The sequence below is a fragment of the Lacerta agilis genome, chromosome 4 (genome assembly GCF_009819535.1).
Source record: "Lacerta agilis isolate rLacAgi1 chromosome 4, rLacAgi1.pri, whole genome shotgun sequence".
Classification (NCBI taxonomy): domain Eukaryota; kingdom Metazoa; phylum Chordata; class Lepidosauria; order Squamata; family Lacertidae; genus Lacerta; species Lacerta agilis.
In genome coordinates this window covers 49026315-49038493 of record NC_046315.1, presented here as the reverse complement: position 1 = coordinate 49038493, position 12179 = coordinate 49026315, and the positions used below count along the sequence as shown (strand labels likewise).

Here is a 12179-nt window from a genome sequence, read left to right as displayed (position 1 = left end):
GCAGTTCAAATCCTTTTGCCCAGAACTTGGAGCTTCAAAATAGCTGTCATATGGTGTTCTGCTATCCATTTTACCAGTATTCCCAAGTCATTTTTGCCAGTGAGGAAAAAGTACTTTCCTATATCTGAACAAGCGTTATGGTCGTTCTCATGCCATTTTGGATAAATGATATTGTCTTGTAGCATCTGGCTGCGAGAAGGAAAGACTTAGAAGTGCATAGGGTACTGGTATGTTTCATACCTGGCAATATGAAACTCAAGGCAATCTTACCAACATGAGTGTTTATCATACTGACGTTGCTAAATTGCTCGATAGAAATATGTATTTGTAATGATGTATCCTATTTTTTTAAATAGTTTGAGCAATGCATTACCACTTGCAAGTGCAAGGCTTTATATAAAAGCAGTCTTGTCTAATCTGCTGTGAATCCCACTAAGCCTTTTCATACTCTCATTGTATGCAGCATTCCTTCAGTTTAATGCTTCTGAAAACAGATTTTATTGGGAATAATTTTTATATGGTTTCACCACCAGCTGCGAGCTCTTTATTCACAATACCTCCGAAGAACTAAGAGTTTGAATAAACTATTGTATCACCTGTTCAGGCTTATGCCAGAAAACCCAGCCTTTCCAGGATCGACAGCTGAACTCCCAAGTAAGGATGTAAAAACGTACTTTACTGAAGAGCTTGACTTAGACATCAAAGGTCAGTCCAAATAGTTTTAGCTTTTATTGACATTGAATTTATTTCATTGTATGAAACAACTGTGGAGATATAATTTAACTGTTCTTATTTACAAACCACTTCCCCCATTTGTTATCCAGACACCTCATCGCTGTCTTCCCACATCCCTCATTTGGCATGTTCTGTTTACTGTATGACATTAAAAGATTTGCCAGCCATGGTTCGTCTTTGGTGGAATAGCTGCGAGAAACGAGTCTTCAACACTGTAGATAAATTTACAAGCAAATATGTCAGCAGTGTACTTTCTTTACAAGAAATATCTTCAGTGCAGACCAGTACACAGTTGTTTAATGGAATGATGGTTAGTATGATCTTATCTACATAAATTTATTTCATTCTTTGAGAAGTCTGATACTGTAGAAAGTAAATTACCATCGAGTGTTCAATCAGAAGCACACACTTTATCTAAGGTTGTTTCTGGAAAACAGGTTTGTGCATATATAGTGCTCTGAATTAGGGCAGTGATTATCTGCAGTCTATTATTCTATAATTTAGAGATTGTATGAGATACTTCAGTTAATATCAATCCCTGAACAAAATAATGTCTGGAAATGCCTTGTGATATTTGTGGGAGCACACAGAACTATTCCAGGATTGTTACTTCTGCTTGTTAAATAGAAAAAAGAATCAAAGATATTTGCGCTCATAAATGTTGCAGATTGTGCTGTCATTTCCAGGGCAGATCTGTTCTATAAGCAGCCATTTTCAGTGTCTCTGTTCTGGCCACAGTTAAAAACGTAGCACATATTTTGGTGGGAGGAGGAATAGAAGTGTATTGCAAGTACACTTTGCAAGTGGATAGATTTTAAGTACATTCCAAACTATCTGCTATATGCCTTTTTGACAAGTATTCTGCCTTCCATGGATTTGTTTTTCCACAGGTAAAAGCTCGATCTGCTACGCGAGAAGTCATTGCTACCTACTCAGTTGATGATATCTTCATTGAACTGATAATACAGCTTCCTCCAAATTACCCCCTCAGTTCCATAACTGTTGAGAGTGGAAAGAGAGTTGGTGTAGCAGTGCAGCAATGGCGCAATTGGATGCTACAGTTGAGCACATATCTCACTCATCAGGTTTGTGTCACTTAAAAGTACAATGTTGGTTCAGTCCTTGCCATGTATTATTATCCACAGGTTAGGTCTGCTCTGAACAGCAGGTGGGTGCAGAATAGCAGGGTAGCTGCTCACCATTGGACAGCTCCATTTTGTCTATCTTAGACTGAAAGCTATCTGCATGGGTACCGAAATTGCCACCTCCTGAATTTGCACATGCAAAAAATGTCTAGTCCCTAACTGAGCAGGGAGAGAGAAGTACTTTCCAAGCCTGGATCCAGTCAGATCTGTACTACCAAAAGCCCTTGCTATTGAAATGGCAGCTGCTTCAGTCAAAATTCCTGTTCTTTTCTTTTTTTAGAAGAAAGAGAGTTGTGTAGTATAGCTATTAAGCTATTGTGTATGCTTGGCAGATTCTGATCTATGGAAAACAACTCTTGCTAAAACTATAGCAACAGAACTAAACGGTCACCAGATATAGTGGAATACTTTATTGTGCAGTAGACAGCGTTAATGATGGGACACCATGCTTTAAAAAACTTTCAAGATGTGGTATAACTTCCTTGTAAAATAGTTGAAAGGACTGTGAACCAGAATGAGAAGTGAAATACTGTAAAGACAAACTTGAAATAATGAGATTTATTTTCTTTTAGAATGGAAGTATCATGGAAGGCTTAGCATTATGGAAAAACAATGTGGATAAACGCTTTGAGGGTGTCGAAGACTGTATGATCTGTTTCTCGGTCATACATGGCTCTAACTACTCTCTCCCTAAAAAAGCTTGCAGAACATGCAAGAAAAAGTTCCATTCAGCCTGTCTGGTAAGTACACGGAATAGACAAATTCTGAACCAAGTTTTAAATAAAAGACGACACAGAAAGCTTCAATAGCTTTAGTAGTCAATTCAACAAAACTAGTTGAGTTTCAGCAAAATTGAGAGGATAAATCCTCCTGTAATGAGTAGCAAGTCTTTCCCTTAAGAAAACATAGCTTACTTCCATACTGCATTGTAAACTAATTATGATCACTCTTGGGAAATTATGCAGCCGACATTCTTGAAAACTGAAAGACTAGGACATATTCGACTAGGACAGGAAAGCTATCTGCCCATGGTAGTAAGCCTTAGAATATGACAGTTAAGTCCTTAGGCACCCAAATGGGCAAAAAACTTCATTGAATAATAGGCTTCAGAAATGGCTTTCATTTTAATTTTCACAGAAGTTACACGTGATAGCTACTCAACTATTTAAGACATAAATAAAACTTGTTCATTTAGCAACCTTACATCTAACATAAAATGTATGACAAATCTGCTTTTAATACTCTTTTTTATTATTCTTTCAGTACAAATGGTTTACATCTAGTAACAAATCCACCTGTCCGCTTTGTCGGGAGACCTTCTTCTGAAATGACTTCTCTGCTTCAATGAACTTCTAACAAGAAAATCAACAGCCACAGTTGGATTTAGCTGTGAAACGCTAATTTTAGCTTTATTTACAAATAAAAATCTTAAGTTGTTTGATCAGGGTAACACACAAATTGCATATGGTTTTTATATTAATATTTATTATTACTATATATATTAAAGCAAGGTATTCTGACATCTCAGACAAAAACTGATGGTATGTAAAGCCTCAGCTTCTGTGCTTTGGTTAATTCCATGTCCAGAGACTAGAACACCACCAGTGCAATGCTGTGCATACTAGGGGTGCCATATTTTGAAGAGCAATAAAAGAGGACATGAAGCTCCATGGCGTACGTGCGCTGTGGACACGAACACCATACCTTCCCAACATTTCTGTTCAAGAAATTCAGTCCTGATCAAAAGAACTTCTGTCTTCGTTGTGAGAAAATAATAATACAGGATCAAGTATTATTGTTTTTTGTGCAACCTTTTGGAGACCACCTGACTAGAGCTCTCAGACCAGCACTAGTCAGTGGGTCAGTTTGAAACCCTTTATTCCAGAGTAGTTTTTGTTTAACAGGTAGTCTTCAGGACTTGCAAAATTTAAGTACCGAGAGCTTTTCTCTTCCTGCTTGTCTGGAAAGTACTCTGGTGCCTTTTAAGCCACATTTCCGCAATATTTTGATAATTTCATCTGCAATTACAAATGAGAAATCATAGCTCAGCATAAAGCAACAGATGGGTCCTAGGCTTCTTAAACAACTATCAGCCCAATTATCTTCAAATTTCTTTCAGCATTAATTTTGCAAAAAAACAACAACAACAAAACAACCATACACAAACACAATCCACCCAGTTAGATTTCCTGCCTACTGGCAAAGAGAAAAACCTGTAGAAAGCTGATACTAGATTACCAGCACTGCCGTGAGAACAGATATAGAACAAAACTAAGCAAGGTTCTTAACTCCTTATTCCTGACCAGTGTAAGGCTCACTTATCTATCATTTCCAAGGCTCTCTCATTTTAAGAGCTACACACTTGGCTATTAAAATGAATAATAATTATTCACTGCCAACCTAGCCTCAGTTTGGCTCTCAACCAAAAAATCTGTTCCTTTGCTACTCCATGATTCTCATTTACTTAACATTCAATTCTTGCAGCCTCTGACTCACCTGTATGCCACCTGTAAATAGATGTAGAAACACTGGGCAAGAATGGATCACTAATCCATTCTACAGCAAGCTTTGATTACATGACTAAGCAGTAATAGGCACATGACGAATCACAAGGAAGTGTTGCAGCCCCTAAGAGAAGTATAGCTGTTTACAGCTACAGCTTGAAACAGATGAATCTGTTTGGAGCTCAGAGTGGAACTGGGGTGGGTGACTTTTTGGAACCAGAAATGGAAATTTTATGACCCTTTTTTCTTCCCTATCTTCCTGTCACCTTGTGTCGACTTTACGGTGTAAAATGATTTAGGTTGGGGGCTAGCTAGCCCTAACTCAAGTGTCCTATGCACTGATGGAAGCAAGGAAGGTTTTGGAAGAATGGGAAAGAGTACGTGTGACCTTTTTATTTCTCTTTCTGAAAAATCTTGGTAAAGTGCAAAAAAGGAAGCGTAACCTCATGGCACAGGTCCCTTTGGTGACCCTAATCCTCCAGAATACCTACTGCAAGATGTTAGGGGAGGCATATGGCCTTCCAGTTGTTCTTGGTCTCGCAACAGTCCCAGGTAGGGTGGTCAATGGTCACGAATTCTGGGAGTTGGAAGACTACCAACATCTAAAGAGCCACAGGTTCTCCTTGCCTATGTTAAAGCCCCAAGCAGGTTTTTTCCCTTTCCTTCCCCCACTGTTGCCCTCAACATTCTTTTAGACATGTTTGGGATTTAATTTATTTAGCTTTAATTCATATTTTTCTGCATACCAAAGGAGCCCCCCCTTAATATGCAGAAGTGTCTACCTTATTTTTGGGTGGTCCCATTTAGCATCCAAGCCTGAGGCTAAATGGCTTTTAGAGGAAATAAGATGGTCATTCTAGCCCCCTGTAGGTGAAGAAAGTTCATGTGATGAAAGGGAAGTTGTATCCTCAATGTTCTGTGCTGGGACAGCCTCAGAATCCACATATTGAGTGTGGATCTATGCATGAGATACACCTTTGCAGCCATCCACATTAAATGCATAAGCATCAGGGGGTAAGGCTGGCCCAGCACAGAACACCTGGAATGGGGGAGTCCCACTTTCCCTTCATCATATGGAATTCATTCATGTGAATAAGGTATGAAGGGGGATTCTGCGTTCTCCACAAGGGCTTTCACTAGCAGTAGCTGAATACTAGACAGACCATGCAAGATGTATACAGCTCATTTAAGGTATCATAGGAGTGGCTGAATCCAGTTTGGCATAAAATTGTCTCCAATACTCATTCAAATGAATTACAAAATTATTCTAAAGCATGCCTCTCTGAAAAGATTTAATGCAAAAAGTAAAGACTAGCCTAAACTGTTTTAGGATATTTGCCAAGTGTTTCAGTGTAAACTCCTTAAGTTTAAGGGGGGGGGGGAGAACAGAAGTATTGCTAACCTGGATCATTTTCTTTAATTGTAACTAAGTAAAATAATCCTCTAGCTGAAAGCAAGTCTGACACCAGTGGAAGGAGCCTGTCCATAACTTCTCTGCCATTTTTACCTCCAGCCCATGCTGCCTCTATTCCATGACTGTGAATCTAGAATAAATGAAATAGGAAAATTGCACTTTGACATACCATGCAGTATTTTAGAAAAATAAAAACAAGATGACCTTTGCAATGACTGAAGTCAAACACATTTGAATTAAATCAATTATCTAAGCCACACATACTTGTTCAGCTTTTTAACCAATTTTGTTTAAGCAAGATGGCTTTACTGCCTATGATTACTGAAGAATCCTCGGGATATGAAATCTGCAAACCTAAGCAGAGCTCCATTCAACACAAGGGTGACTGAGATAAGATCAGGCTGCAAGTATCCAGAAAATGCATGTGCAAATTTCTTAACAGCAGTAATAATGGAAGACAGAAATACTTGACAAGATTAGCTAGTTAATAGTGAAAGCAGATTTGGGAAATGCTGCAGCTGAATTGAAATTTTCAGACAAGTGAAATGCAACACATTCAGTGGGTAACAACTGCTACCCAACTGCAACAGGTTGATAAACTATTTTCTCAAAAGCATACATACCTCAGCAGAAGGGGTTACTACATAAGGTGGATTAAATAGCAGTACGTCAACTTTCCCATGCAATCGTGGCAACAATGCTGTTACCTAGACATAAGTTGACGTAAAATATATTAACACAACTTTTATTCTCCAACAAACTTGTGTAAAACTTTCAATACGATTTAGTAAAGAATTTGGGGCAGGGGCAGGGGGGAAGTTACAGCTATTCCAGTTTGGTTCAACTTTAGCACATGACCTCCAGTTGGGTCACAGATGACTGACATCTTATTAAAAGACTGGTTATCAATCTAAAAGCTGTCTCATTGCTTTTATGCTCCAAGAAAAGATCAAAACCAAAAAAGCAATGATGTTTTCAATTAACTCACCAAATTACTGGATGAGGATAGTTTTGCTACAATTATTTTTGAAAGGAAGTGAAAAAGGGTACCTCTATATTCAAAGGATTAACATTTTAGAATTTGATCTGATTTAATATTTGTGTTCTGCTTTTCAAGTAACAATGTTGAGATGGAAGTAGCTCACAATAATAACAGTAGGCCTAACATTAAAATTTACAAACGTAAGAGTCACTAGTAAAAAACAATAGTATATAAATACCTCAAAAAAGCTAATTCACTGAACAATATAAACTCATAGTGCTATATCAGCACATCACAGTGAAGTGTTTGGTATTATGAAAGTATGCAGTATTACCTATCAAAAGGATGAGTTATAATTTGAATCTCACCAGATCGGTAATTATGGGCTGAATGTCAACATTATTATGTATGGCTGTTTCCACAGTGCACAGACCTGCCAGAGGGTTGATATCGGTACACCTATAAGCAGCAAATGAGCCATTTTTCAGTTAAAACAAGCTATGTTTTGTCAACCAATATAACTGGACATTAAATATCATTTAGCTAAGGTGATATTAAAACTGTCACAATGTGATACAAAGGTTGCAGTTCCTTATAAGAGTATTCTCTTATAGTTGGCAACAATTAAGATACCATGTTAGGCATAACAATTCAAATATCCCTTTCCGCTCTGACTGCAGGGATTTTGTGCCACCCAAGCTTTGAAAGAAAGAATACTGGTAACTTTTATTAACTTTTAATTAAACCAATATTAACCATGGACTTCCATGCAACATACTGGCTCAGTTCAGAGACCATAAAAACTATGGTGAATGAAGTTTATGATTTGGCACAGCATGTAAACATCTCCAGGCACAGCTGCACCAGAAATACAGAAATAACTCTTTGAATACTAAAGCAGATAAAGAAGTCTAAAGCATAGTTTGCTTCTTATGCATTTGGAAACTCAATTGTTTAGGTTCTAAAATACTGCTAAAATGAACCATGATTTGGTGTGATATCTGAACAAGTAATTAGCTGTATAGATTTGGGAGATGTATAGTATTAGCTTCAACCTGTGCATCTTTCACCCAACTGGTCTACTGTAGGAAGGATCCACTGGCATCAAATATATATTCCCATGACTTTAATTACACTTCACATATTCATGCCCAAATGTGTTTAAAAAACAAACAAACCCACTATAGTATACAACTTAATTAAAAGGCCACTGAAGTGCAATTCATGGGTAATATTTTTTGTGATCTAGGGGTGTGGGATACATTTAAAGAATCATATGCACCCTACCTTTACTTATCCTACAATACAACTTAAAATAGCATATAAAAACTTACAAGTATAACGCTTTGGGTCCAGCAATTGAAGCCAAAAATGTTGAAACTACTCCAGATCCAGATCCTACTTCAAGGCAGATCGCAATGCTAAACGTTTTAGACATAAAAATAAGGGTGTGATGAGATTAACGAGGGCTGTGCCGCTACAAACTATTCAGACAGTGACTACATTATCTTAAATATATATGGATACAATGTATTTTTCTGCAGAAAAAAATACGAGATTAATATTGTCCACTGTAAGCTTTACTTTAAATGGAATGACTATACCCACTAAGAAGCTTAAGTTCTATTTTTATAAATTAATAAGCTTGATTTTTAAAGAGATTAAATTCATTTTCCATGTAGTTTTTAACTTCTGATTTTTTAAACTAGTAAATCCTATTTGAAATGCACTTATCCAGTCTAATGATGGCCTTTCAAAACAAACTAAGCCTAAGTTCTTTATATATTTTCCATCTGTAAATGACAGTACGTATTCTAGTTATGCCTCAAAACCAGTGGGTCATCCTGCAGATGAATGTTTGCTCTAGACACGCTTAAGCACAGTTAACTGTCATAACTATAGGACAAGTGTATCCTAGATATCAAGCTAGACTACAACCATAGTTCTAATAGAGCTTATTTTGTGAATATAGAGTCTCAGATTCATCCCTTGGCAACACTACTTTAAAAGGGGAGTCTCAAGTACTTCTACTGAGAAAGATCTTGCCACAAGGCTGGTTGAACTCCTTTCAGCAGAAACAGTTCACAATCCTTGCTGCAACTAAAACCATTACATTGGAACAAAACACTATAGAGTAGTAACCAGCTTTGGCAAGGCCCTATAAGGAAATAAAGTAAGGTGGTATGTTTCTGGGTGCTATTAGAATTGGCAGTGTGAGAGACAGACACATCTGATTCATGGGGCACAATGAAATTCTACTCTCAAGACTCCTTGAAACAGCAGCAATGCTTTTGAGGTTCAGGGGTCCTTGGTGGCATGCAGTGCCTCCCACCAGCTTCAGCTGGTGACCCAGCTGCACTCCTATTTGGACACAGATAGCCTAACTTCTATCATCTATCCTCTGGTAACCTCTATGTTACATTACTGAAATGCGTTATATGTGGGGCTGCCTCTGAAGAGTGTTTGGAAACTTCAGTTGGTGCAGAATTCAGTGGCCAGGTTGCTCATGAGGGCAAAACAGTTTGAACAGTGTTAGAAACTGAGATATGACAGGAGCTAAATGGCACCTTAAACTTAGGTTATGGGCACAACAACGGAATGTCTAGGCGCAGTTTTTATAACTTTTTATAACAAGAATACAAAGCTGAAAATGAAGGAGCTGCAAATAAAATCTTATACTGTATTCATTTTTCACATGGTCTAGTCCTCTTCTGAAGACTGCAAAAAACAAAGCCATTCTTCCCCTGCCTATCCCCCAAATATTATTAAGAAGGTCTCTTCTCCAGTCTTCAGAGTGGCTGGAAGTGGGGAGGCAGAAAAAGGTCTTCCTTTCCTTCCACTCTGCAGTTTTAATCTGAAATTTTAGGCGCAGTACTGTGCCCAGAGCTATGAAACTACTTGTGCAAATGAAATTCCTTGTCGCAAAACGCGCCTAGAATGGGAGTTTCAAATGTTGGGTTTGAGCAAATGACAGCAATTCTGGCCTGACTGCACTAGTTTCCAGGCCCAATTCAAAGTGATGGTTTTGACCTATAAAGCTTTAAATGGCTCAGGATCCCAATACCTCAGGGCCCACATTTCCCCATTATGAATCCTCCCCCCAACCCTGCAATAATCATCTGAGACCCTTCTTCCTCCACGAGAGGTCCAGAGGGTGGCAATACGAGAACGAGCCTTTTCTGCAATGGCTCCCTGCTTATGGAATGCTGTCCCCAGAGAGGCTCCTCTGGCTCCTTCATTACATATCTTTAGGCACCAGGCAAAAACATTCATCTTTTGCCAAGCCTTTGGCTAATTAAACTACCTAAGATCTTTTAAACTGTGTGGGGAAGTTATTGTTTGTTACTAGAAGGACAGATCCTGAAGTTGAGGCTCCAGTACTTTGGCCACCTCATGAGAAGAGAAGACTCCCTAGAAAAGACCCTGATGTTGGGAAAGATGGAGGGCACAAGGAGAAGGGGATGACAGAGGATGAGATGGTTGGACAGTGTTCTCGAAGCTACTAACATGAGTTTGGCCAAACTGCGAGAGGCAGTGAAGGATAGGCGTGCCTGGCGTGCTCTGGTCCATGGGGTCATAAAGAGTCGGACACGACTGAACAACTGAACAACAACAACAACAAAGTTATGCATTTTTGTATTTTAATATTCCAATCCACCTTGTGATCCTCAGATGAAGAACGCTATAGAAATTTAATAAATAAAAAATACATTTTTTTTCAGTGGGACTTTCTGGTGCATTGTGGCATGTTGATTAGTGGAAGGGCTGCCATTTAAACTTTCTGCTTCAGGCACCAAAACAGGACAAAACCCTGGGGTGTTGTTGTTTTTGCTACATTTCTTTCACACCCTTCCTCCAAGGAGCTCAGGTGAACTCTGTGAGAAAAAGTTAGCTGAAGCTTGCAAATCTTACTAATAAACGTGTGCAGGCAGGGACAGAGCAAGGGGGGCGGCCCGCTCCATGTTCTAGGGGAGGGGGGTTGACACTTTGGTCGGCCCCGCCCTACCCCACTGGGTGGGCCCCAAACGGGGGCATGTAACCTTTCCCCCCTTTCTGTGGCTTTTTTCGGCGTGAGGGGCGGGCCAGCGAGGAGAGGGCGTCATGCCAGGGACAAGTGTGATGCCCCCTCCTCGCTGGCCTGCCCCTCACGCCGAAAAAGAGCAGCTAAAAGGGGGGAAAGGGGAAGCAGAGCAGGCACGTTCAAGCGCCTGCTTTGCTTCCCCCTTTCAGCAGCCATCCACGTGCGTCGGGATGTTACGATGCATGTGTTGTGACCCGCCCCCAGGGGAGTGCCTCTGCGCCACCGCCCCAGGCAGCCAAGAGGCTTCCTCCGCCGCTGTGCGCAGGTTCCCAAAGATGTGGTCGCAACTGCCTTGCTCCTTGTGGTGGCAAGCATATCCTGATCCTATCTGTCCAGCTTCAAGATTGTGCCAGCTATGTGGGAAAGAAATAAAGGGTGAATGTTGTCCTGTTTCTTGTAAGTTGCCTTGAGAATGTGTGATCCAAGGGTGGGGCATAAATCTTTAAAAGTACTGTGACCAACCCTAATATTAAGCAGTTATAAACTCACCTGCCACTGCATACACTGTAGTTCCATACACATTTGTTGTGTGCGCATTACTTTATGCGCGAATCTTTAAAAAAGCGTATGGAGTGCTTTTAAGGAATCTGCTTTTTGCTCATGCCATGATGGAGGAATGGGTATTGTGATCAGAGATCAATGCCCTCCTTACCATCATTAGGCACACACACCTTTCTTTTCTTTTCCCCCCAGACTTCAAAGAACTCCATATGCATGGATATACACTTTTAGTTTAACTGCGAGCAATTTGAGGTTTGAGTGGGTTCGGTTTGATGTTTTGATCTGCTATAGTGGTCTGCACTTTCGCCGTAGGTCCACGCCGCCGTCTTAAAACGTCCTCGGAACGTAACCCACCTGCAGCACCTTCAATACAAAATTCACGCGAAGTAAACGAGTTCAGTATTTGCCAAGAGGCCAGAGCTGCGAGACCTGAGCCGCGCCACCAGCACGCGAGGTGAGGGCTCCTGACAGGAACTTGGGGCTGCCGAGCAAATGACCGGCACCACCGCCGTTTGCGTGCGCGCGCAGCCCCCTCCGCCCCCGCTCAGAGGCCTCGCGCGTCCTTCCCCCGCCTCCCTGCTGCCATTGGCTCCCTCACCTGGCGCTCCTCAGCTCCTCCGCGTCCCTCTCCAGAGCGTCCAGCAGCAGGAAAGTGTCTTCGGCGGGCTCGTAGACTTCGCTGAAGGGGCCCTGTGGCCCCACGTGCCGGTGCCACGGAGTGGGAATCATCGCGGGTCACCGCCAAGGGTTAAACAAACGGCGTCCCGCCTAAGAAGATGAGAGTAACGGCCGGTGAGACGAGGTGAAAACTGCGCAG

The 12179-nt window shown here is 40.6% G+C and overlaps 2 protein-coding genes across 2 annotated transcripts in view; one reads left to right on the top strand and one right to left on the bottom strand.

The window, feature by feature from the left end:
• The window catches only part of LTN1 (listerin E3 ubiquitin protein ligase 1), a 26809-nt gene extending 23488 nt beyond the window's left edge, over nucleotides 1-3321 (top strand). The window contains exons 26-30 of the mRNA XM_033146886.1: nucleotides 534-705; nucleotides 825-1045; nucleotides 1626-1820; nucleotides 2453-2620; nucleotides 3144-3321. Coding sequence (XP_033002777.1) covers nucleotides 534-705; nucleotides 825-1045; nucleotides 1626-1820; nucleotides 2453-2620; nucleotides 3144-3206 — 819 coding nt within the window. The 3' untranslated portion in view covers nucleotides 3207-3321. The remainder of the gene's footprint in view (nucleotides 1-533; nucleotides 706-824; nucleotides 1046-1625; nucleotides 1821-2452; nucleotides 2621-3143) is intronic.
• Nucleotides 3111-12179, bottom strand: N6AMT1 (N-6 adenine-specific DNA methyltransferase 1). The gene is made up of 6 exons (XM_033146887.1): nucleotides 11961-12179; nucleotides 8115-8201; nucleotides 7149-7239; nucleotides 6422-6505; nucleotides 5787-5928; nucleotides 3111-3898 (listed from the first exon to the last, which is right to left on the bottom strand). Exons 1-6 carry the CDS (start codon nucleotides 12089-12091, stop codon nucleotides 3792-3794), a joined length of 642 nt encoding a protein of 213 aa, XP_033002778.1. The 5' UTR covers nucleotides 12092-12179; the 3' UTR covers nucleotides 3111-3791.